The sequence below is a fragment of the Sphaerodactylus townsendi genome, linkage group LG02 (genome assembly GCF_021028975.2).
Source record: "Sphaerodactylus townsendi isolate TG3544 linkage group LG02, MPM_Stown_v2.3, whole genome shotgun sequence".
Taxonomy (NCBI): Eukaryota; Metazoa; Chordata; class Lepidosauria; order Squamata; family Sphaerodactylidae; genus Sphaerodactylus; species Sphaerodactylus townsendi.
In genome coordinates, this window is record NC_059426.1 from 2,316,866 (window position 1) to 2,342,270 (window position 25,405).

Here is a 25,405-nt window from a genome sequence, read left to right on the forward strand (position 1 = left end):
CTAAGGGAATCTGAAGTGGAGTTATAAACAAACAATGAATATGTTATTGCTAAACAGAAGAAGAAGAAGTGAAAGAAAGTAGGATAAAATGGGCTATCAACTTTGGATATAACATCCAATCTGAGCATGTGGTCAAAAGGGCTTAAATAATAAGCTCAAATCTGAAAGAGGACTTTCACAAAGTGATGTATCATTGGTATACAACACCAGACAAACCAGTAAAGATGTATGAAATGTTTTGAATAAGTGCTGGAAATGTAGATATATAGAAGGGTTTAGCATTTATGGTGGACTTGTGAAAAAGCAAAGGAATTCTGGAGGTTAATATATTCAATAGTTCAAAAAGCTTAAAGATAAATATACAGTTGCCCTTCCCACACTGCTGGGGTTAGGGGTGTGGTCTGCAAAACCGCATAAAACCGCATAAACCAGATCCTCTTCCACCCCGGGCAAGCCCCATCCCTGCCAGCCAATCCCTGGCCCATCCATCCCTGCCTCCTCTCTACTCTCCTCTTTGGTGAGTTGGGGATGCTTGTCCCGCAGTATGGCCAGTGGGGACCGGGAGGCTCGGCGGGGCTCACCGTTCTGCACTGGGGCTGGTGCAGGACAGGCAGTGACTTTCCACTCGCACTCTGGAAAACTGTGATGTGGAAAGTCGCGATGTAGGAGGGGCAACTATACAAATGAAACCAGAGGCCTTCCTAGTGGAACTGATGGATAGATCTCTGGAAAGAAAACATGCAACTTCTATATGTGCAGAAATGGAAAAGTCCAGCTGTACCTACAATTGAAGAAGTTTCTAAAGTTGGAAGAGATGGCCAAACTCACTTCGTTGTTTAAAGAAAACAATTTAGATAAATTCTTGGGCAATTGGAAATTCTTGTTAGATTATTTGGATTAAAAAAGAAAAAAGAAATTGATGATTAGTGGTTTTGAAGTTTAGTGGATTGTTAAAATAATAAGAAAAAGAGTGATGTTTGTCAGTAGTAACTTTAAAGAACCCATTTTTTCATGTTGTTGAAGAGCAAGTGGTAATTTTTTGTGTTAATACTTCATGCAAATGAAATTGGAAGTGCTATATTTTACCATCCGGTGAAACCATTTCAGCAGAGATGTTGCTGAATAAGCATAAACATTTGTTCAAAAGAAACATTTGAAGGATCTGAAGTACTACATGGAAATACTACAGCCCGCATGTATAAATCGCAGCTTTTTCCTTCAAAAAAGAAATGGAGCCCTACTCATCAGTATTAGGAAGAGAAATACCTCCATTTATACTCAAGGCTGCCCACTGTAACAGGTGTGATATTTGCATAGCTGGCCCTTGACAAGCCAGACCAAAATACATGAGGGTCCATATAAGGTTGTCCCATGTCCTTGAACCAACAACTGCATGAGAAAACATCCCTGAAGATGCAAAGACATGTCTGTGCACATCCTTAAATTATAGTGTATTGATACGAATCAAGTACAAGAATCGTCTCTGGAAAAGATGCCGACCAGCTAACATTTCCATCGTCTTCCTAACCCTGAAGTTCTAATTAAATTATTGATTGTGAATCTGGCAGCTTTCCTGGAAGTTCCTAATGTAACAATTAAACATAAGCAATTAAAGCTGGAAAGAAGATTGCTAGAAATAACTTTCGAAAAGATCATTTCCAACATAAATGTAGTAACAAAATAAAGAAATCAGAGAGTTTAGACACAGTAATTCAAGCCATTTTTAGAGTTCTGTATACCATTTGGGGCATCCTTTTTTAGGAAACGGCAGAAAAGTTGGAGACAGTTGTGAAAACAACAGAGACTATGTTCAATGTTGAGAAACCATCTTTTAGGAAGAAAATTAAAACTGTATGCTCATGTAACCCATGCCATTTTAGTATTTTTGTTTTGTTTGGATCTTAGGGCACAGGGGATAAGAGCTTGCTTATTACCAACTGCAAGAGCTCCACTCTCCTCAGCTGATCTGGCCGGCAGTAGAAGGAAGACCTACAGTTCAACTGAGAGAATTGCTTGTTTTTTTTACAGGCCCAAATTGAGGGAAGACCTGCAGCAGCTGCATCAGATGCAGACGGTCAGATGAGAGGAAGAAGCCCTGCTTGATTCATAGTTTGGACTTTCTTGCTATTCTTTCATTATTGGACACTGTGAGTGGTGGCAACTGTCCTGAGTGTTTTTTTCTTTAAAAAGCACTGAAGATTTTGTTCAATTGAGTTGTGCTGCGCATATGTGTGTGTGTGTGTGTGTGTGTGTTCACTATTATTTATCCTTAAATGATAGAAAGTTGTGTTAAAGATTAAAGGTTGGTTGATTTGTACAAGCAATTTCATATTGGTTTGTTAAAGCCACAGGGTGCTGTCATATATTATTTCCTAGGTCTCCAATGGAGATTGATGTGGCCAAAGATAAGTAGGTTACACTCAGTCTTACAAAAATAATATTTAAAAAGACAATCCATTTTTTTAGTCATAAGACTGCAAAAAGATTCAAGAGAGGAAGAGACCATTTGCGTTGTGGAAAGGAATATTCAGATTGGATCACATCAGTAACCACAGGAAAAGTAGCAAAAGTCACCTCAGGAATCCTAGGATTATATTCCTTCATTTCCTGGGGATACTGTTCACTGATCCATTTTAAGAACATATGAACATAAGAAAGAGCCTGCTGGATCAGACCAGAGTCCATCTAGTCCAGCACTCTGCTACTCGCAGTGGCCACCAGGTGCCTTTGGGAGCTCACCTGCAGGATGTGAAAGCAATGGCCTTCTGCTGCTCCTGCTCCTGAGCACCTGGTCTGCTAAGGCATCGCAACCCTGTGATCAAGGGGAGGGATCAAGATTGAAACAGCCATAGATCGGACTTCTCCCCCATAAATTCCGTCCAAACCCCTTTTAAAGTTATCCAGGTTAGTGGCCATCACCACCTCCTGTGGCAGCATATTCCAAACACCAATCACATCGCGTTGTGTATGTAGAAGTGTTTCCTTTTATTAGTCATAATTCTTCCCCCCAGCATGTTCAGTGAATGCCCCCTGGTGCTAGTATTGTGAGAAAGCTAAAAAGATTTCTCTCTGTCAACATTTTCTATCCCATGCATAATTTTATAGACTTCAATCATATCCCCCCTCAGACGTCTCCTCTCCAAACTAAAGAGTCCCAAACGCTGCAGCCTCTCCTCATAATGAAGGTGCTCCAGTCCCTCAATCATCCTCGTTGCCCTTCTCTGCACTTTTTCTATCTCTTCGATATCCTTTTTGAGATGTGGCAAGCAGAACTGAACACAGGACTCTAAGTGCGGTCGCACCACTTTATATAAGGGCATGGCAATCTTTGCAGTTTTATTCTCAATTCCTTTCCTAATTATCCCCAGCATAGAGTTTGCCTTTTTCACAGCTGCCATGCATTGAGTTGACATTCCCATGGAACTATCAACTAAGACGCCCAAATCCCTTTCCTGGTCTGTGACTGATAGCACTGACCCCTGTAGCGTGTATGTGAAGTTTGGATTTTTGGAGTCTTTTTAATGGAGTCTTTCCCTGGTAAAGCACAGCCCCAGTTTTATTTCCCAGTTTTCCCCTTTGAGGAAGAAATGTTGCTAAGTGTGATTTGCTGAGGTTGTCATTCCTTGGAGTTGATTCAAATTCCTCAGAATCTCCAGAGATGGCAGGTGTATAGGCAATTGCCGGTGTCCCTGTTTGCAGGGGGGCAACTGCAGATGGCCAAGACAGGATGAGCAGAGCTGTTGAGGGAGAACATAACTCCCAGCAGTATGTTAATAAGGATATTATTCATCTGACCTTCTTTGCATCTGTGGAATATTGGAGGGTCAAGGGCGTCCAGGGCTGGACTCTATGATGTTTTGTGAGGTGTGAAGACAATCCTTGTATAGTAGCTTGATAACTGAATTGCTGCACAGGACTGTACCATGATCTGCCATGTTTTAATTTACAAAGTTCTTAATAAAAAGCCCACCCATCTCTGGCCTGTATTCAATTTACAAACAGTATTTGTCCATGTTAGCAAACACTTTTGAAGGACTTTATGTTAACCCCTGGGAAATAAGTGTTCCAAAACAATGAAAGCATTTTAGACACAATTCCCCCAAATACTTTGTTTTTATATCTATAATGATTGAGCTTAAAATAGGAAATCAGGTTTTGGCCACTAGTTATTCCCAATGCCTAAAAGGAACAAAAAGTCAAATGCAACTATCCCATATTCCAACACATTCTTCCTAATTTTGAGGCAGTGAAAGGAAATTCATTTCACATACTTGACTGAGCATATATGTATAATACTGACTTTTAAATACTTCAATTTATAGCACATATATGAAATTCTGTCTTTTAGACCCTTCACTGTGTGTTCCTGCAGATGAAAGGGGTTTTACAACCACATGGTTATTTCCAAGATTTTGCAGGATGTTATGCTTTGAAGGGGGACCTCTATGATACTCTAGGCCAGTGGTGGCGAATCTATGGCACTCCAGATGTTCATGGACTACAACGGGCTTTTGGGGAGGCCAGCCACTGATGGTGAGCGCCCTCTTTGTCTCTCCCTTTTAACATCCTGGGAGCTGTGACACCTAGATCTACCGTCCCCTCTTTGGGAGGGGTTTTTACTGATAGTTTTAATACTGGACGCCAAATGGAACTCTGTAATTTTATGTTTTAATGATGCTATATATTTATATTAATTATTTGTTGTTACTATTGTTTATGTAACATTATTCTGTTGTCCACCGCCCAGAGCCCTCAGGGGATGGGGCGGTATATAAATATGATAACAAACAAACAAACAAACAAACAAACAAACAAACTCCCATCAGCCCCTGCCAGCATGGAGTGCCATAGGTTCGCCACCACTGTTCTAGGCATTTTCTGCCCACCACAATTACCCTGAGGTTCAACCGGGATCATATATACTGGGTTACTCTTATCTCAGTTTCTCCCTTCACATGGCTGCCCGTTAACATGATAAGCCCTGGAGGAAGAACTCCAGTTAATTAGGCACGAGCCCGATTTATTTGCATTTTCCACGCAGACGTTTCCACGCACGCACGAACATTCCCATTTTCCCCACGTTCTGATTGGCTGTAGCTGTGGGGCTGATCTTGAATGAAAGGGCGGGCTGCTACGGTTGCCGGGAAAGAAGAGCCTGACGTCAGGAGGGGAGACCAGTGAGGCAAGTGCAGGGTTGGGAAGAGCAGGTGGCGAGGCAAGAAAAATAAACCAGACTTCTCCCACTATGTTTACATGGCAGCAGGATTGGCACGGGGTTTTTGAAAAGAACCGTCAATTTACCGGTTGAAAACCCGGGATAAAGGAAATCTTGTGGTGTGGGACTGATTTAGGGCCGGAAGCCATGCAAAAATCATGTGCAAAATCATGCCCGGGATATTTCACCTCCCGATCCCAGGACATTTGGTCCAGTGTGGAAAATGCCAAACACTCCCGAGTTCCTGTCCTCCCCAGGCTCCACCCCAGGAGTTTCCCAATGCAGAGCTTGAAACACTGAGTGACATTCAAGAAATATGATGTATGAGAGAGCTGGGACACCCCTTCCTCACATTTGCCGTTTGCAGTAAACTGTCTGACTGACATTCAGGCTCAGCCAGGGGCAGAGCGAAGGGGAACTGCGCCTGGGGCATGCGTGTGCCCCTTCCATGCCCACACCATGCTCCGGTGCATTGTGCACCCCCCACCCCCTTGGTGCTCCGCAACTGGGCTCAGCACTCCACACACACACACTCTCACACACTGTCAGCAGTACTCAGATGGATCATAATGCAAAAACAATACAATAAATCTATAAAACAAAGTATATAATTATCAGCCCACAATATAGTTATCAGTCCACAATAATATTCCAGTCCACAAATATATATATAGTTATCAGGCCACAACAACATTCCACAGCTTACTGTAAGGAAGGTGGTTGATGTGTGTTTCTTCTCCACCATCCTGACCTTGGCACATTCCTCGCTCTGGGCTGTGCGCCCAGGATGGTTACTGCCTTTAACATTGCTACGCTTATCGTGTGTGATTTCAGCTTATGTGTTTGAAGCTTGTTTTTGCTCTGTTGTGGGAATTGTGCCTGGGAGTTCAGGGAGGGGGGGCCACCGTGTCCATAAAAGCGACACGCTGAGTCTGGGAAGGTCAGAATCCGCATTGCGTGTATTGTGATCATCGAAGTTTATGAAATAAATGAACTGAACTCAGTTGCTTTGTTTCGAGTCCTTTTGAGGTTCCTTACATTTACAATGATATTGATAAACAGTCTTCTAGCTAGCAGTGGATAATAAAAACAGCTAAAAGCGACGTGACCCTCAGTTAAAATCCTGGATGAAGAGAAATATTTTGACTTCATGCCTAAAGGAGGCCAGACTCATGCCTCAGCTCGGAGGGCTCTGCACAAGCGACAGGGCACCACTGCAAAAGGCTGTCTCTGGTCAGTACCTGACTCGCTTTTGCACAGACAGTAGGCTTGGAACGAGACTGCAACTGTTAGGCTGGATGGGAGGGGAGGGGGTCCTTCGTTGGGGGAGTGAGCCCCATTAAACCGAATTAAGCATGATTAGTCCCCTTAATATGATAGGTTCTAATGGCTTGAGTATTAACCCAGCTTTCTTATTCTGAGAATCAGATTACTAACTGCACTGTGACTAAAGACGTCGCTCCTGCTTTGCTCCCGCATGCTTCCGAGAGCCCCTGGGCCTTCTCCTGTGCTACTGAAACCTCCCAGGTGGGGCCCATTAAACTGACTGGCACTGCCCCCGGCTACAGCCTCACGTGACCTCAGTCAGCAGTACATTTTGAAACCTCCAGTTCTAGCCTTAAAATTCACATGATGCTACTCATTCCATGCCTGCATCTCCCCTGCCTATTCAAAAAAGACCTTCTCTGAAGTTCAGGTCCATCTTCTGCTAGTCTTGTTCTGACTTCCAAAATTTTTTGTACTGTAATTATTTTTACATCAGCTACATGTCACTGGAATCCAATGCTCATTACCCAGATGGTGCAATTATTCTGCTGTAAAAGATCAATTCTGGTGCTATCTCCCCCCACCCCCCAAAGTGAGTCAAGTTCAGCAGAAGTGAGAAAGAAAGATGCCTTTGTCCAATCAGGGCCAAGAGTGATATATTCCCTTGCAGGGTGAAATGACCCAGAACATATTAGGGTCATGAGTTATGAAGGTTGCTTCCTTAAAGAAAAATGAGATCTTCCCAAGGGGAGCTGCAATTTTTTCCATCACTGTTTGTTTTCATCCTTTTTCATATTGCTATATATATATATTTTACTATAAGGATCAGTCACAACCAAGGGATCTGTGGGTGGATTTGCTCAGCATCTGTAAAAAGGCATGGCCTGCCATGTGGCAACCTCATTTGAATCAGGCCTTGACACTCAAGGAACAGGGACCCCTCTTTTCCAACCCCACACAACTCTGCTAATTGAAAACACCCCTATAAAGAGCCACTATAAGCTCTGGGAAAGAAAAAATAGAGGGGGCAGGGGCCCAGTCTGAATCAAGGTCCCATGAAACAGCTATTAACCTTTTAGAAAACCTAAGGAGACTAATCAGGAATCTTCCCAATTTTGTTCTGAAACTAAACCAAACGGTCATATTTAAAAAGGTTATCAGTAGAACTTAATTGAGAAACAAACAGAGGCTTTCCGATTCTATTGTTGACTGGTACCAAAATAGGCAAAAATAGGTACGGTATCCATGAGACATGGGATATTCTCAGGGAAGTAGATAAGTTAGTAGGAACAGTGAGGAAGGAAGGGCAGAAGGCACATTATGCTTGAATTTGATGGACTTTGTTTTTTAAGTTTTGGCCTTGAAGGGCTACGTGTGATCTATGACCAAGGAAGCCAGTCTGTGGGTTTTGGAGCAAACCAGCTGCTACTGGGAGTTTATTGTCAGCTTCCCAACATTAGTCTAGATATCAAACTGCTGATCATGAGGATATATTCTGGATGCTTTGGACTTTGTGCCATGAACCTGTTTTACACATACCCAATACTACAGACAGATGCTTCCAGTAAGAGGTTAGGCACAGTCTTGACCCAAGTAGCGCAGAGAGAGGACCACCATTCTGCATTGTAGATCACCCAAAAGCCAGGGGCCTGAGAAGGGACAGATGCTGCAAATGAGCGAAGTGCTCCATATTAGAAGAAAGGCAAGGATACCCAGGAGACCACTGCAGCTGTTGTGCAGGGGTCGTGGGAGCTTGCCCCATCCCTGACGCCCCTAATCTTTGGCCAGGGTTCTAGAACTTGCAGAATTGCTTGCAAGCCTCCACAGAACTGCACATAGATGGCAACCCGGAATGTTTCTGTAAGATGCCGTAGCCTGAATGTGCAAATTAGCATCCAGAGTAAATAGAAAAGTCACCTTATCAAATGCAGACATATCCTCCATCTCCTCCCTTTAGGCATCCAGGCCTCACCTCATCTACTAGTTTACATGTAACGTTTTACTACTGCAACTGCTTCAGAACCTCCTTGCTCTTCAAACCACCACTACATTTTCCTGTGCTGAATGAATCTATCAAGTCCCCAAAGCGAGAAGCTTGCTTACCGTTCTGGCATCCCACAGAGAAAGGGTCTTGTCTGCAGAGCTGGTCAGGATGGTGTTAGAGAAAGGAAGAAACTCAATGCTGTTTACAGAGTCCTTGTGGCCACGCAAGGTGTATCTGCATCTCTCGCTGTAAAAGAACACAGTGATACCTGTGAAGTGGTTGTCTTTACAAAATAATTAGCAATGGACGGAAACACAAGAATAATAGCAATACATACAACATGCCAACCAGCTAAGGCTTGGCCTCCTGCGGATAATAAGACAATTGCCAGTTAATATCGCTGAATCCACACCTGAATAGGGAAGTTCAGTCTGACATAGTAAACTTCTGAACTGTCCAGAATTTCAGTGTTCTCAAATAAAATATTATGTCCAGTTTTGTTTGACACATGTTCTGCAACTGCAGATTTTTCAGGATGGTTAAGCCGACAGTGTCTTTCGTGTTCCTTAATAAGGGGCTGAATGCTGCGTTTTGTGGTTCCTATGTAGACCTTTCCACAGCTACAGGGTATGCGATATACTCCTGCAGAAGTGAGGGGGTTTCTCTTGTCCTTTGCTGAGCCGTGAAAGCATTTGCTGTATTTTCCTGGTGGTGGGTTTGAAGATGGTCTGTAGGTAATGCTTTTTCATCAGTTTCCCTATTTGATCTGTGATTTCCTTGATGTATGGTAGAAATATTTTTCCTGTGGTGGGCTGTTTCTCCTCAATCCTCTGGGTTTTTCTTGGCCTTAAAGCTCTTCTGATTTCCGGAGTAGCCATTAGCCTGCAGAGCCCAGTCTAGATGGTTGATTTCATCAGGGAGGAGATGAGGTTCATAGATTCGTTTTGCACAATCTGTCAGAGTTTTGATTATGCCCCTTTTCTGTTGTGGATGATGATTTGAGTTTTTATGTAAATACTGGTCTGTGTGTGTTGGTTTTCTGTATACTGTGTGGCCCAATTGGTGGTTGGGTCTGCCAAAGTCCAAGACATCTAGAAAAGGCAGTTTTCCTTCTTTTTCAGTTTCCATGATAAATCGTATGTTTGGGTGGATGCTGTTAAGGTGGTTCAAAAAGTTCAGCAGTTCCTCCTCACCATGGCTCCAGATTGAAAAAGTGTCATCCACAAATCGGAACCAAGTTCCTTGAATCTTTCCCACCTGTCAGCCCTGGCTGTCTGCCTGGGTTGGGGAATTTCGGTTCCACATTATCTCTGCTTCAGAGGCGTACCTAGGCAAACTGGAGCCCTGGGCAAAACCTGGGTTTGATCCCCCCATGGTCAGGTGCCCTCCCCCAGCGTGACCAAGCAATGATTTTTTTACACGAGATCATTTCAAAGTTATAGAACATCCCCCAACTCACATTATAGAACATCCCCCAACTCACAAATCTGAACACAGCAATGGGCCATGCCACACAGCAGAAATAATTTTTGGAAAACATTTTCAGAATGCTTTCAACATGTTTTATTACTGCTATGAAAACATTTTATGGTGTTGTATCCAGTCCCCCAAATTGGGGGAAACAGCATCACTTTCAATGTTGTTTAAACTGGGGACCCCAGATTCTCCCTTTAAGGTGGATTTAAAAGGAGAATCTGGGCTCCCTAGTTTAAACAAGTGATGCTGGAATCCACCCCCAAACAGCAGCATTTTCAATGGTGTTTTAAACTAGAACCTAGATTCTCCTTTTTAATCCAATCTAAAGGGAGAAATCTGGGGTCCTATTCCAGTTTAAAACAACATTGAAAGTAATGCTATTTGGGTTGATTCTCCCCCACCCTGAGACAGCATCCCTTTCAATGTTAAAACTGATGACCTCAGATTCTCCCTTTAAATCCATGCCGTAGGGGGTGGATTTAATAATAATAATAATAATAATAATAATAATAATAATAATAATAAGAAGAAGAAGAAGAAGAAGAAGAAGAAGAAGAAGAAGAAGAACAAGAAGAAGAACAAGAAGAAGAACAAGAAGAAGAACAAGAAGAACAAGAACAAGAACAAGAAGAAGAACAAGCAGCAGCAGCTTTATTAGGCATTGAGAGAATGAAAGAAAGACAGAAAACAAGCATTGGCAGGAAGGGAATGGATTTAAAAAGAGAATCTGGGTAAATTTAGGGGGTGCCTGTTGTCAGGGGTGCAATTATTAGGATAGCAGCACCAAAATTTCAGAGTATCTTTGTAAGACCCTACTGATTATACCACCCAGGTTTAGTGAAGTGTGGTTCCGGGGGTCCAAAGTTATGGACCCTCAAAGGTGTAGCCCCCATGTCCTATTAGCTCCCATTGGAAACAATGGGGGATGGGGGCACTCCCTTTGGGAGTCCATAACTTTGGACTCCCTAAACCAAACCTCACCAAACCTGGGTGATATCATCAGGAGAGTCTCCCAAAAGCTCCCTGAAATTTTGGTGCTGCTAGCCTACAATCTGCACCCCTGCAGGCCAAAAACGGAAAAAACACTGAAAATAGAAAATCCCCCAGAAATGAACCTGCAATTTTGTCGCCCACCACAAGGTGACGCCCTGGGCAGCTGCCCACTTTGCCCAATGGGAGGAACGCCTCTGCTCTGCTTGCCTGTGTGAAACTATTCTTTGTTTTTTGTTTAATTTCTTGTGGCGGGAAGGAGCCTTGCTACTGTGTTAAAGCTATTATCAAAGTTCTGAGTCTCTCAGAACTCACATCGCCTGTATTCGACTATGACTGCCAGTACAATAAAGAACTGAGAACAGTTACTTTTGCCTGGACTTTACTAGTTCGTTACACTCCACAGGTATTCCTGGCTGCTCAAGATGCACCAACTGAACCCAACTATTGGCTCATATTTGATTGCTGGCTTTAAACACATTTAAGTTCAACCATCAAACATGTTTGCAATGAAAGCCACAGCATTCCTTTTTGCAATCAAACATGAACTGGAGCTTCAATCAAGAGCCCATGGAAGTCAGTTGGCATTCCTGGCTGCCATTATAACCCAACAGACTTCCAAATCTCAGTGTTTTTTCAGTTTTGGGGCTGCAGGGTGCGCAGTTTTTAGGCTAGCAGCACCAAAATTGCAGGGATCTTTCGGGAGAGTCTCCTGATGACATCAACCAGGTTTGGTGATGTTTGGTTCAGGGGGTCCAAAGTTATGGACTCCCAAAGGGGGTGCCCCCATCCCCCATTGTTTCCAATGAGAGCTAATAAAAGACGGGGGCTACACATTTGAAAGTCCATAACTTTGAACCCCCTGAACCAAACTTCACCAAACCTGGGTGGTATAATCAGGAGAGTCCCCTAAAGATACCTTGAAAGTTTCGTGCTGCTAGATTAACAATTGCACCCCTGACAGCAGGCACCCCCCCCCAATTTCCCCCAATTTCCCCAGATTCTTCTTATAAATCCACCCCGTTCGGCATGGATTCAAAGGGACAATCTGAGGTCCCCAGTTTTAACCTTGACAGTGATGCTGTTTCAGGGTGAGGGATAATCCACCCTGAAACAGCATCACTTTCAATGTTGTTTTAACTGGGGATCCCAGATTCTCCCTTTAAAGTGGATTTAAAAGGAGAATCTGGGTTCCCTAGTTTAAACACCATTGAAAGTATTTCTGTTTGCAGGTGGATTCCAGCATCACAGTGGCCCCGGGGGGGGAGGCACAAAACCCAGATTTCCCAAGCTATGCCTCTGCCCGGATGGGAGCAGAAGGAACTACTGGCTGGTGGCTGGCTGCCGGCTGCCCTCCCAGAAGGGCTGGGAGGGCAGAAGGGACTACCTTCTGGAGCTAGGAGCGCAGCCGGTGGGGGGGGGGGGGCAGGAGAGTCTGCTGTTTCTTGCCTCAGAGAGCTGCTTTTATAAGCAGTGAGGCCGGGGCGGGGCTTGTGAAGGCATGGCCACGCCCCAGGGGCAGGTGGGGGCATGGCCCCGCCCCCAACACCCCATAAAAATCTCTACCTAAGTCACTGGGGAGGGGTAATGGAGAGCAGGGAAGGATGTGATCAGAGGTGGGATTCAGGAGGTTCTAGAGGGTTCCATAGAACCCTTTATCTGTCCTTAGTTTGGGGAACCCTTTGATAATCCCACCTCTTGCACATTTTCTTCTTGTTCTTTGAATCGTTGCCTGTTTGTGGCTTTAGGCTACTTTTAAACAGAGTGTCTTTGGAAATGGGGGAGGGGCAGACAGCGGAACAGGTTTTTTTTTTGTTAAACCTTATATCTATGTTTTATATAAACTATCTTTCGGTATACCATTTTTTAAGTACTTCAAACGGTCATTATATGAATCCCACCACCATCGGAACCTGTTGTTAAAACTTTTGAATCCCACCACTGGATGTGATCCTTCCCCCACAGTTAACTGACTCCTCAACTCCCTCCTTCACTCACAGATGTCACCACGGGGGAGTGGGCCCACTGGCAGCTCTCATGGGTCAGCAAGCGACCCCGGAAGCCTATGCAGGAAGTGGGCTGTGCTGCAGGCACTTCACAGACGCATCTCTGGACCACAGAAAAACAGGTTTATTTTCCTCTGGCTTCCAGGGGAAGCTCTAGGAATGGCATGCCAAGTCCTTTGGACATTCTCCTTTACTACAGAGAATTTCCTGCTTTCCATGCAGGGGAAAACCCGTGCCACCAGAGAATATATTCCTGTGTGTCAGAGCAACAAGGACGTCTTCATTTCTCCCCCAGCAGATAACATGAAAGCTGCATTTTCAGGGAAAGAAACAGGAAGATATATGAGATGGGATGAGGGGAACTACAAAGAAGCGGCAAGAACAGGCTTGTGAGGGAGTAATTAGGTGTCAAGAGGAGGGAGGTCCATTCAGAATCTCTTAGCAAGGTGAAAATGGACTAAAGTGATGGAGTGAAACAGCTGAAGGGAGGAAGGGAGGAAATGACTGGTACGAACTCTGGGGGCTGCCGCAGTTCTTCTCTTTGCTGCTGTCCCTCCATCCACGTGCCATCACGAAGCAGCAACCTTCACTCTCCCCAGATTTAATTTGCCATATTCCAGCAGCACCGCAACAGACCCTCTCGTCCACCTCTGACTGCGACATAAAACAAATCCATCTTCTCTTCCCAGCAAGTCTATTTTAAGTGACAGCTGCAGCTGGATTCAAAGCAGCGGCTGGGAAAGCAGCAAAAGGTCTGTCACTGGCCCTTTTCGCACTACAGGTTTAATCTAGATCAGTGGTGGCGAACCTATGGCACTCCAGATGCTCATGGACTGCTGGCAGGGGCTGATGGGAACTGTAGTCCATGAACATCTGGAGTGCCATAGGTTCGCCACCACTGATCTAGATTAATTATTTGAGGCTGCTCTATATTCCACAAGTTTTCCACACTGTCGAGCCCCCTAGCGCGGATTAGATTTGCTCACTTACTGATTTGCGCCACATCTGGCCGTTTACCCCACTTTTTCCTGCCTCTGGATGTATGTAGTGTTTTTTCAAAAACCCTGGTTTAACTCCAGATGTGTAGCAGCTGGAGTGTGTAAAACTTTTGTGGCTGCCTCCACTTTCACATGGTGCCCGCCTAAGCTGTGACGCTTAATTCAACCCAGCCAATACGAGGAAGCCACTACTGAATTGAGTTGGCAGCTCATGCGAGATTTTTAGGTTTCGATTTTGCTCTCACTAGCCTTTTTTACTGCTCCTCGCTGGGCTCAGTCATCATGCTTTCCATTATCTCTCCGTAGCACTCGTTGGATCGTCAGGAAGGGAACACGGCTTATTGTTATGCCGTTTACTCGGGGGAGGCTGTCCATAAGAGGCAGAGAGCACCCCCCCCTTTTGATGCAACCAATGTGTACTTTGGAGATGCTCTTGTAAAAGGAAGGGGATTCTCTGTTACAGTGGAGGGGTGGGGGCTATCCAGGGGCATAACGAGACAAACTGGAGCCCTGGGTAAAACCTGAGTTGGTGTCCCCCCATGGGCAGCCACCCCACCACGACCCATTTTTTTTGCGCCAGGTCATTGGTGACAGCAGGGTGTGTGTTTTTAGACATATTGGCACCAGAATTTCAGCCCCCATCTCCTTAGCTCCCATTGGAAAGGATGGGGCCACCCCCTTTGAGGGTCCATAACTTTGGTCCCCCTGAACCAAACTGCACCAAACCTGGGGGGTATCATCAGGGCAGTCTCCTGATGTGACCCTGAAAGTTTTGAGACTGTGCCTTCAGAAATGTACCCCCCCAACCTGCACCCCCCATTGACAGCAATGCAGTAAACTCACTTCAGAACAAAGATTCTTGGGCACATTTCTGGGATGTTCCTACAGGGGGCACATTTTTGGACATATTGGCACCAACATTTCGGGGTATCATCTGGAGACGGTCCTTATGACATCCGCCAAGTTTGGTGCAGTTTGGTCTAGAGGGGGCCAAAGTTATGGACCCTCAAAAGGATAGCCCCATCTCCTATTAGCTCCCATTGGAAAGAATGGGGGATGGGGCACCCCCTTTGAGGGTCCATAACTTTGGTCCCCCTGGACCAAACCTCACCAAACCTGGGGGGGATCATCAGGGCAGTCGCTTGATTTGCATGTTTTGAGACTGCCTCAAGAAATGTGCCCCCCCAGACAGCCCCCCCCTTTGGATGCAACCAGCCTGTACTTCAGAGATGCTCATCTAGAGGGTGGGAGGAGGAGATCCAGGCATGACAAGCTGGGGGCTGGAATAGAAGGGAGGGTAGACTGGCCAGGAATCACTCAAGATAAGCACAATCCCAGTGAAGTGAGAATACTACAGTTTGTTTTTAAAGTGCAGGCACCAGCTCTGTATTCTGTTATTTTCATTTGTCTTGGAGCAGACAGAATTTCATCTCAGAAAAAAATAGCCAGGTCCTTGCTGCTTTTTCAAAAGACACATTCCAACCAAGGATGTCTTGAACTTAGTTGTGGAGAGCCACTCCATTGTAAATGAAAAAGAACTCTGTACATGCTTTTGCTGCCAAATAGACTTGTTGGAAAATGTCCTTTTTTAAAAAAAAGTCAAGGCTTAATGTGTGGGAATGCGGAGCACAAGCGCACGATAGGCAATTGGAAGCACGAGATAACGGTAGCCAATAGGAAGACAGGAGTGTCATCTTCTCGCTGCCACGTCATGCGGCAGCAATGTGTTCGAAAGTACCCGCCCCTGCACGGCACGACAGCCAATCAGGACATCCATGGCAATCGAGGGCAACAGCGCTTTTCGGTGGTGTGGAAATGTCAGCTTTCTTGAATCCGATGCAGGACCGGATACCTTCCATGGAATGTAGGTGAGGTGTGGAAGAAAAAACCTACATCAAAAAACTTCAGTTGCTGCTCCACATAGCATTAATCCACATCTACTTTACATTTTTTGCCAGTGCGATAAGGGCCACTGTCTATGAAGAAGAATGAAAGGACTGAAGCCTCCCTTGGCATATAGCCAAGCCTCCCTCCCCCCTTCTTCTTCTGTCTAGAATAATTCTATACAGAAAGGTCAGCATTGGGCTCCCAATTGCATGTGTATAAATTCAAAATTTTAAGTTTCCCTTTTGTATACAATTCATGAAAAACTGCACCACTGTAAAAGAGATACAAATCATATCCCATGAACTTCACCACGACCCTAGCTTGGGCCCATAATGAGGCTGTTCTAAGGAAGGAGCGAAGTTCTGCTTCCCTCCTCCTGCAGTCCTTGCTGCAGCCCCCCCCCCCCCCCCCCCCCCCCCGCATGAGCCAGGTACGCAGGAGACACCCCGAGGTTCCACTTTTCATGCGTCTGAATGTACCTCCTAAAAAAACGTTTTCCAAAATATCAACATATGTCTGAATAACATTGTTTGATTTGCTATCGTCTGTGATCCTGTAATAGAAAATCTCAGAATTATTTATATTACAATTAGGATATAGCAAGAGTGGGTGATGAGATTTAAGGGTGTATCTTTGTGATCTCTGTCACCTTCCACAATTGGAAATATGAGAGACTTACTAATTATTGTAAAGAAGGATTAGGAAGATAATTCTTAGACTGCTTGAATGTGTAATTTGCTGTGAAAGTATTATATTGTTTTCTGCTTCTGATAAAGATTCCCCGGCATAAAATTAAAAGTGATGATTGCATTAAAAAGTACAAATTGAATCAGAGAATTATTGAAAAGGTATTGTCGAAGGCTTTGGTCTGGTGGATCTTGTGCCTAACGTTTCGCCTGCATCTGTGGCTGGCTTCTTCAGAGGTGTATCACAGAGGGAAGTCTGTTACACACTGTGTCCAGAGAGAAGGAAATGTTTGAGGTATATATTGTCCATGTCCCAGGGTGGGGAACCAATCAGTAAGTGTTTGGGTGGAAATTGTTATGCAAAGATGTGGTTGATAGTATTGTATTGTATTACTGTTCACCAAAGTTCCAGTGAAAGACCATGTTGGCTCTCCCTGTTTTAGGGGCAAGGTGAGGGTAACATAAAATAGGCCTCAGTACTCCAAGGCTACATGTTTTAGGTTTCAGTTGCTATAGTAACAATGCTTGGGCTCCAGATTTCCACTCTGGCCCTTTCCGCACGGTGGAAAGGGCGCCTCTCCACCAGCAGAAATTATGCCAGTGGAGGGGAGGAGGCTGTTCACACGGGAGTGTGCGAGCGGCCCCCACAGAGGCCGGCGTTCCCCCCACTCAACTCGTCCTCCAGCGTCAGTCTGGAGGGCTGCATGGACCCGCCCATGCTGCCCTCCAACCTCCAGGGGTCGGAGGGCAGCACGGGCGGGTCTCAGCAGCCCTCCAGACCAACACTGGAGGACGAGGTGAGTGGGGGGGACGGGAAAGTGGCGTCTTCGGCATGGTGCTGTTCGTACCGCGCCAATGGGAAGGCAGCGCTTTCCAAAAACCTCCCTCGGGAAGGGAGGTGGAAAGCGGTGCCTTCACGCCGCTCAGGGCCGCACAGCCTGTGCGAACAGCCCCCCAGGGACCTGTGTTTTTCAGTCCCTGGGCTGCTGTTTTTGGCCCCGTGCGGAAAGGGCCTCTGATTTAAAATAGTAGACTTTGGAGATTACACCCGCTCAAGAAGGAAACTGTGACTGTGAGTGTGTGTGTTCCCATTCAAACAGAAGTTAAGATTTGTGATGCAGTCTGAGCTTAAAATCTGTCACAAGGGTTTCAAGGCAAGGAGATCGAGGTCCGGTTGCTGATTCACTTTTCTGATCAGAACTTTTCTGAGCTGGGACTTTTCTGTAGCTTTTATTATTTTAATCCAGCTCTTCTATATCAAAAGGGAGGAAAATAGCACTTCATTCATTTTATTAGCAATCATCTTTTAATATCTTGGATTGTGTGAAATCAACTGTACAGACCTTGCCTGAGACTAAAGGTACGATTTTCTTCAGGAGATTTACCGAGTATATCCATATACCATATTCAATAGGTTGTTTACAGGTTGATACTCTGTGTGAACATTATGTAGCAGAACCAAAGATGCTACATTGTGCTCTTGTAAATTAGCAACTTGATGACTGTTTTTAATCTATTCTAGTACAAATCTATTACATTTTACGCCTGAAAACAGTGTGTTACATATATTACACAGCCAGACTTTCAGGTTTTTCTCTACCTCTCCACCTTGTAGAGTCATAAACTTGACTAAAACATCTTAGAACTATTCAATATGCAAACACATGTTTAAAAAAACAGTGCAAAATGGTTGAAATGCAATAAATATCAACACATAAGAATTTAAGTGAGTAAAATGAATTTCAGGGAGTTTTTAAATTGCTTTTTTTCCAGAGTGGAGTTTAGTTATTTGTCCCAATAAAATAGATTTTGTGTGGGTGGCATTCTTCAGGAAAAAAAAACAGTCTGCATTGTTTCTATGGGCCTGTGAACCTGGAAAGATATTATGAATAATGGATTTGCTGCACTCCTCAAAAAAAGGCCCCCAACAAATACAATCTCATTCTGGCTCTCCTAATAAGCTGCTGTTGAAGCGCAAAATAAAACATTCACCAACTATCTAACCTGTAGGTGAAACAATTTCATTCATTTAGTTTTTTCCGACAGCCCCTTTTGCAGTTGGGCTCTCTGCAAGGGCATTGAGGGTCCATATTTCTTTCAGAGGCAGACTTGCCTTGCAACATTTCCATGAATCTTCAAAAATATTGAAGATACTGAAAATTGTTCTCAATCTGCTTCCCAGCTCTAAGGGTTATAATTTGCTCTGCAAAACCTACTTGCGCCCTACATTCTAAAATTCCATTTGATAATTCTCAAGTTTGAAATGCATGATCAATTCCTCTGAGATCACCGTAGGGGGATAGTTTTGCTTTTAAACAACTAAGATCTAGAGCTGAACTGAGAATATGGAAAGACAGTTCAACTGTGAGAGTTCATTTTTGGAGATCTTCTCTTCTGGGAAAGGACGCCTCTTTCTTTCCAATTAGCCTGGACAAAAATAATCAAGAATGGCCCTTTCCCCACTCCCACGTTAATTCCCAGCGCTGCATCCCTGGAGCTCTTCCAGGCGTTCTCACTGACTCTTCAAGCGCTTCATGCGGGGTCATCAAAAGGTGCCCTTTGAAAGAGCGCCAGGAATGCCTCGCGCTGAGGGGCGCGACAGAAGCAGCGTCGGGGCGGCTGCGCTGTCGCTGCCCCTCTCAGTGGGGAGTGCCGAGGGACCCCGTGCTACTCTACTCGAGTAGCGCGGGGCTTAAGGTAAGTGGGGAAAGGGCCAATGCTACCTCCTTTGGGAGACTACTGGCTACGTTGTCCTGAAAGAGGGCCGCAGTTGTGAATGCTCTGACTGCACTCACAAACCATGCAAGAAAAGGGGATCCCTTCAAATTTTGGCGCTGAAGCAGCAACCATCTCCTTTTACAGACAGTTATTTTCTAGGAGGTGTACCAACGCAAGATGATTGGGAAGAATTTTGCACAGAAATGGTGGCAGTGGCTGTCCTGATTGGCTTAGAAAAGAACCCTTCAGAAAAAGAAAAACCTGGCTCCATTTCTCCCTCTCTTGGGGGACCTGGAACCCACTGAAGTTCTCATTTTATAGCAAACAAGGCATGGAAAGACTGTGCTTTGCATTTTACCCATGAACTGCTGTAATGATGTGATAGAAACATAATGTATTGTGTCATGTCTAAAGGCAAAGATATCCCTGGGAGAAGTAATTACAAAGCATTCCTAAGTACAGAATCCCTAGCTGAATGTGAGGAAACTGGGTCTCATATCGGACACCCATATTCTCATTTTCCCCTTGTAAGTTTCAGACTCTTGGGGTGGGGGTGTCCAGTTCTGTAGTATTTTGTTCCCTCTTAGTGGTCAATTTATGTCAACCATATTTCCCCGCAGAATTAAATTGCAGGGGTTTTTTGCCGGACATATTGTTATGTGATGTTGAATCAACTACTAGAGAGAGCAAAACACTGCAGGACTGGGTTTCCCCTCTCCCCTCCCCCCACTTACACCAACTTCTTGTCTAAATTCTGTCTTCCACTGGCTTGGTTGGCTTTTTTCAGTGGGTTTCATCTTAAATTCACCTTAGATTCTCCATCTTTTTTCTCTTATTTGTTTTCCTCTTATTTTCTTTTTTGAAATTCTGGTCTACAAAGTTTAAAGTTACCAAACTGAAGATAATAGGGTAAATGAAAAAGTTGTTGCTGGGTTTAAAACGGGCCCAGATTATCTGAAGAATATACAATGGTTTTATATTAAAAATGAAAACAGTGTTTTATTAAATAAACAAGTCCTGTTTCCTTTAAATTCTTTATATCACAAAAATGTTACTGAATGAAAAAATGCTGAAATGTGATTAATTACCAAGTAAGACATACATAAACCTACCCAGTAAAACCTACATAAACCTTCAAGCAATATATTCATGTCCCCCAGAAGCAATGCTAGCTACTTTATGTTACATAAAGCACTGAAGCTCCAAGGTGAATTATTTTTATAAACGTCCAAGATACCTAGGTGCCATAAAAATCAAAAGCCCCTCTCATATCTGTCAAGCCTGTCCCTCAAAGTCAAAATCAAATTGCTTTAACAACTGAAGATCAAATACTAACTTTATTAGAAAAGTCATTGCTATGGCTTCTGAGTAGAAAACTCTTGCCTGATGATAGCGGGCTCTTAATCACATGGCTGTATGTGCCGTGAAACAGGTGAGACTGTACATGTATGAGGCTGGCCCCAGGACTTTCTGGATTCTAGCCCGAAGGCAGGAATTCTTACACACTAGAGCAGCACTCACAGATGGAATAAAACAAATTCCATCTGAGGGATCATGATACACAAGGAGAGCAGACCCAGAGGGAGCAAAGCAGCTCTACTCAGAAGCAAGTCCCACTTTTACCGACTGGGACTTATTGCCAGGAAAGTGTGTTTAGGATTGCAGCATAAAGCTTGGAACCCACCAGTACAGCTAATCACAAAGCTCTTCTCCAGAACAAGGGGTCCTTCTCGGGTCAAAGAGGCCCTTCCACCAGTGGCTCTTCCTAAAGCGTTGGGTTCCTCATGCTAAGACTGAAAGATGATGCTAATGAACGGTCAGCTGCTAAAAAACCAAAACAGCCTCTTTTGCACCAAAGGGGTAATCCCATGAGCAATGCTCTCCCTAGTCTACTCTGGAGACAGAAGACTCCAGAGCATTCATCTCCCTTTTATGTTATTCTTTGCTCAGTAACTGTTGGGCATTTTTGTTCACAACATGTTTTTATTTCTTTCTCTAACTTACGAGTAGAGACACCAAAAGAGATAAGAAGAAAAGACAAATAATCTAGGCTTCAAACACACACAAACTGCTGCACCTCAGCAAGTCTGGGAGTCAGCAATGTTTCCAGGAAGGGAGCACCGAAGAACCTGGGCTGATTCCGCATGGGCCAAAAACAGTGGGGTGTGAAAATGGTGTAAAGCCTTTTACACTGTTTTAAACCCTTTTACACCGTTTTCAAACTGCTATTTTTGGCCCACGTGGAATCTGCCCTGGATTCCGGCTGATCAGCTGGAAGTCAGCTCACAATCTCCCGAACACAGTCAAAAACTTTTTGCTCAGGACAGAGCAAAATTTCCCCTGCAGGGGATCAGAAGCTGTCTCCCAGCTGATCCTTCACCAGCTGCAAGTCATAGTCTGATGGCTGTAAGTACTCCGTTTCTGTGAATACATATAAATACATCGCTGGTATTGGAAAGGGGTGGATGGGCCTTCAATAAGCTGGCTTCCCAATCACCACAGGTGTATGGAAAGTGAGTCAAACTTGAAGTATTCCTATTTATGGCCCAAAACTAGAATCACAGAATGGCCCTTTCCGCACGGGCCATTCGGGCGTCCCTGCACTGGCAGGAATTCTGCCGGTGCAGGGGTGGGGTCGCCGCTCGACAGAAGCTGGCGAGCTGCCCCGCAGAGAAAGTGTCGGCGTATGCAGAGGCGTCTCCGCATCGGATCGACGCCTTCTTCGTTCTTCACCTTGACGCCACCCTGTTGGTTTCTGTAGACGACGCCCACGCTGCCCTCCGACCTCCAGGGGTCGGAGGACAGCAAGGGAGGGTCTTCGGAGGTATCAGCAGGGCGACGTAACGGCGGCTTAATTTAGGTGAGTGGGGAGGGATAACAGCGATTCTCGGCGGTAAAAGTCGCCTTCGCATGGCAATCAGCCGGAATGCTAGTTTGTTAAAACCTCCAGGAGGTGTTTTGAGGCGGCCTGGACGCCACCCTGGGGAGTGGGAGCCAGGTTGGCGCTTGCTGCATTACCAATAGCGCCGCCGTTACCAAACGGCTCCCTGGGACAAGCGCTTTTGCCGGCCCCCTAGGGCGCTTATGGTCTCGTATGAAAGGGCCACGATAGAAACATAGAGTTGGAAGTGGACCTCCGTAGGATTTATCTCCTCCACTACAACTACCCTCCTTCCTGCGAACCCTGCACTCTGTTCCATCTGGTCTGGATAAAAAAATCATTTCCTGACCCCATGACATCTGTAGCTCCTGGCATGTAGGGAATAAGGAGATGGCTCATCTTTTCCTTTTCTTTTTCCTGAAGGTGTAATGGAGTGTGTCTTGATGTTGCACAAATAGTTTATAAAAAAATCCTCACAGTAAAAAAATTGTACAGAAAGCATATGAATTGGGATGTCACCCAGACTACAAAAACATACGAATAGCAGCATATGCTTGCTCAGCTACCTGCAGGGAAAACACCCAGTAAGATGGGATAGGAAACAGGGGGGTGGGGGGGTGGCGGCGCTGTGACCTATGAGAGAGATCAATTATTTTTTACACCAAATGAAAGTCATTGTGCATATTTCTAAGTAAAGTTTTAAAAATCCAGTGGTGTCTCTCCTGGCGGGCTCTTTCTTTACTAATCAGCTACCTCTGAGCAGTTGTAGAATTCAGGCTCAGAAGCCACCTAATCAAAGTTTAACAGGGGCTGCTTTTATTGAAAACATGTAATGTAGAGAAGTCAAGACTTTCAGCTATTCTGGATAAAAATCATTTGGTAGTGGAGTCGCGGTTAAGCGCAAAGCTTTGTTCTTTTGAATTTCCAATGAGGAAGAGGTAATTGGTGCCCGGGGCTAAAAGAGACTGAGGCACTAAATGCAGGTGCGCTTGATAAATACGGAGCTGCTCATTGCAGGGCTCTTTCCTTCAGATAGCAAATGACCGGCTCATCCAGTTTCAGACTGGAATACATTAAGTGGTCACAGCAGATCCAAGACTAAGATGGGTGAATAAGACATGAGCAGATTCTGGTATTCAGAGGCTGTACACCAGGAACGCATTACTCCATTCATCTATATAAAAAATCTAACAGTAAGCCGTGTCCCCGATGGTCTCCCCAGTGAAGTTGCCTGATCTGATCGGCCTCAATTTTTTCGGGCTACAGGATGTCCCTCCTTGTTGTGGGCAGGTAATCGGACCTTCAAATCACTGAAAGTCCATACCTGAGCCAGATAAAACGTCTTTTTCCTGGTGCACCAGGTCTTGAAGCTGGCTCGTGTTTCTAACTGTCACCCCTAGGAATGTTCGTGGCAGCCTGTCTGTCTGTGGCCTGAGGGGCTTAGGATGTTCGCAGATGGGCAGAGATGAGCAGTGAAAACAGTACAGGGTAATACGGGTAGGTAATATGAGCGGGAAGTGGAAACACATACACACTTTGCCGCGGTGAGACGCCAGGTGGCCCTCCTCCGCCAGGCAGGTAACTTTCAATTTCTGTAGCCTCCCACCCACTGCTACCACATAAATACACATCCATCTCATCCTCACACACCTCACTCCTGCCCTCCCTCACATCCAACCACCACTTCTACCCAATTCTCACCCATGATCCCGCCACAGCTCTCTTTACTCAAAAGCGAAGCTGGAGTTTGCCTTTTTTCTTCTATGAAAATTCGCGGGTGCGGGCGTAACCAACACTACTGGTTCCGCCTTCTTTTACCACATGGCCCCGTTAAAACCCAGGGAGCTGGTTCTCGATCTGGAGCGCCTCCCCCCCACCCTGCCTCTGTTGCCTGACTGGGATAGCCTGCTTGCTCCCAGTTCTGTACCTTCCCCAAGCCAGGGACTTCAGCGTGGTCAACCAGCCTCATGGACAGCAGGATTCGCGACTCTGACAGTTCCGTTGGGTGGAATGGAAAGGGTTACCACACTAAAAAAAAAACAACAAGACAGCACCATATAACAATGTAGAATTTAAAAGGGAAAGAGGGATTCCATTTGACCACCCCAAAGGGTTGGGTGCCGGGCGATCATTAACCGGCTGACCTGTATGGACGTTTTCAGGGACTAAGTGATCAGATGGAAGAGCGACACATTGTTGCAACGCCGCGGGTCGGGCCCGGCTTAGTATAATAATATAATAATGCGCACAGTACACTTTCCTCCTTGAAGACACGACCAAGGAGTGTGTCCAGATGGTGACTTCACGGCACCTGGCAAAGAACTGCAGCGAGAACTGTTGTCTACACTGAAGAGATGGCAGAGATGGAAGAGAAAGAGGCATTCTGCGAATATCTTCCACAACGTTTTTAGTTTGAATGCAGTCAAGGACCATTGCTCTTTGAAACAAAGGGAACTGGAAATCACCTGTGACTCCATGATTATTCTTCCAGCATGCTGCCGAAGCACTCCTCGATACATGCCTGAGCTGGCAATCCTTTGTGCCAGGATTCAATCGACTGAGCGACTCTGGGCAAGCATTTTCCTATAGAGTAGCCTGCCAATGCATGCCCCTTGAAGGAAGAATGGAAGAAACCTGTCGGCAGAAGCGAGGTGTTTGTCAGGGCAACTGCTGGCAGGGCCGTTAACTTTTCTCCAGCCTCCCTGCCAGCAGTCGTGGAATAGACTTCCTCGAGAGTGGTGGAATCTCCTTTGGAGATTTTTGCAAAACAGAGGCTGAATTGCCACCCGTCAGGGTGCTTTGATTGTGTGTTCCTTGCATGGGTGGGTTGGACTCTGATGGCCCCTTGAAGTTCTCTCCAACTCTAAGGATTCTATGTTTTAGCCCACCCATGCTCTCTTCAATGTAATTAAAGCGGTGGACTCAAAATAGTAAATATAGTAAATAGTAAATAGTAAATATAGTGAGAACTCGCATCTCTGATTGAGCAGGTGGCTTCTGGCCCTAAAAATTAACAAGCAAATGGAGAAATGTTTTCGGGAAACTGGACTCTATGGCATTGTACCCCGATACAGTCCCTCCCCAAATTCTGCCTTCCTCGGACACGCTTTCTACAGTCTTTCTCTATTTCAGTTTCGGCAGATTCCACACAGCATATGTATAATGGGTGGCAGTCACTATAAAGGAACCTGTTTCTCTTTTCCCCATACACATGTGTGTCCTTCATCCATTCAGGCAGGAACTGGAACCCAAGGAAACAATTCAGATTGCTTTGGAGCCTTCGCACAGACGCTTCCTT

General features: G+C 45.1%; 1 protein-coding gene across 1 annotated transcript in view; it reads right to left on the minus strand.

Moving 5' to 3' along the window:
• The window catches only part of SPAG16 (sperm associated antigen 16), a 464,997-nt gene that overhangs the window by 180,097 nt on the left and 259,495 nt on the right, over positions 1-25,405 (minus strand). Inside the window, exon 12 of the mRNA XM_048484850.1 lies at positions 8,585-8,711. Within this exon, the coding sequence (XP_048340807.1) occupies positions 8,585-8,711 (127 nt within the window). The remainder of the gene's footprint in view (positions 1-8,584; positions 8,712-25,405) is intronic.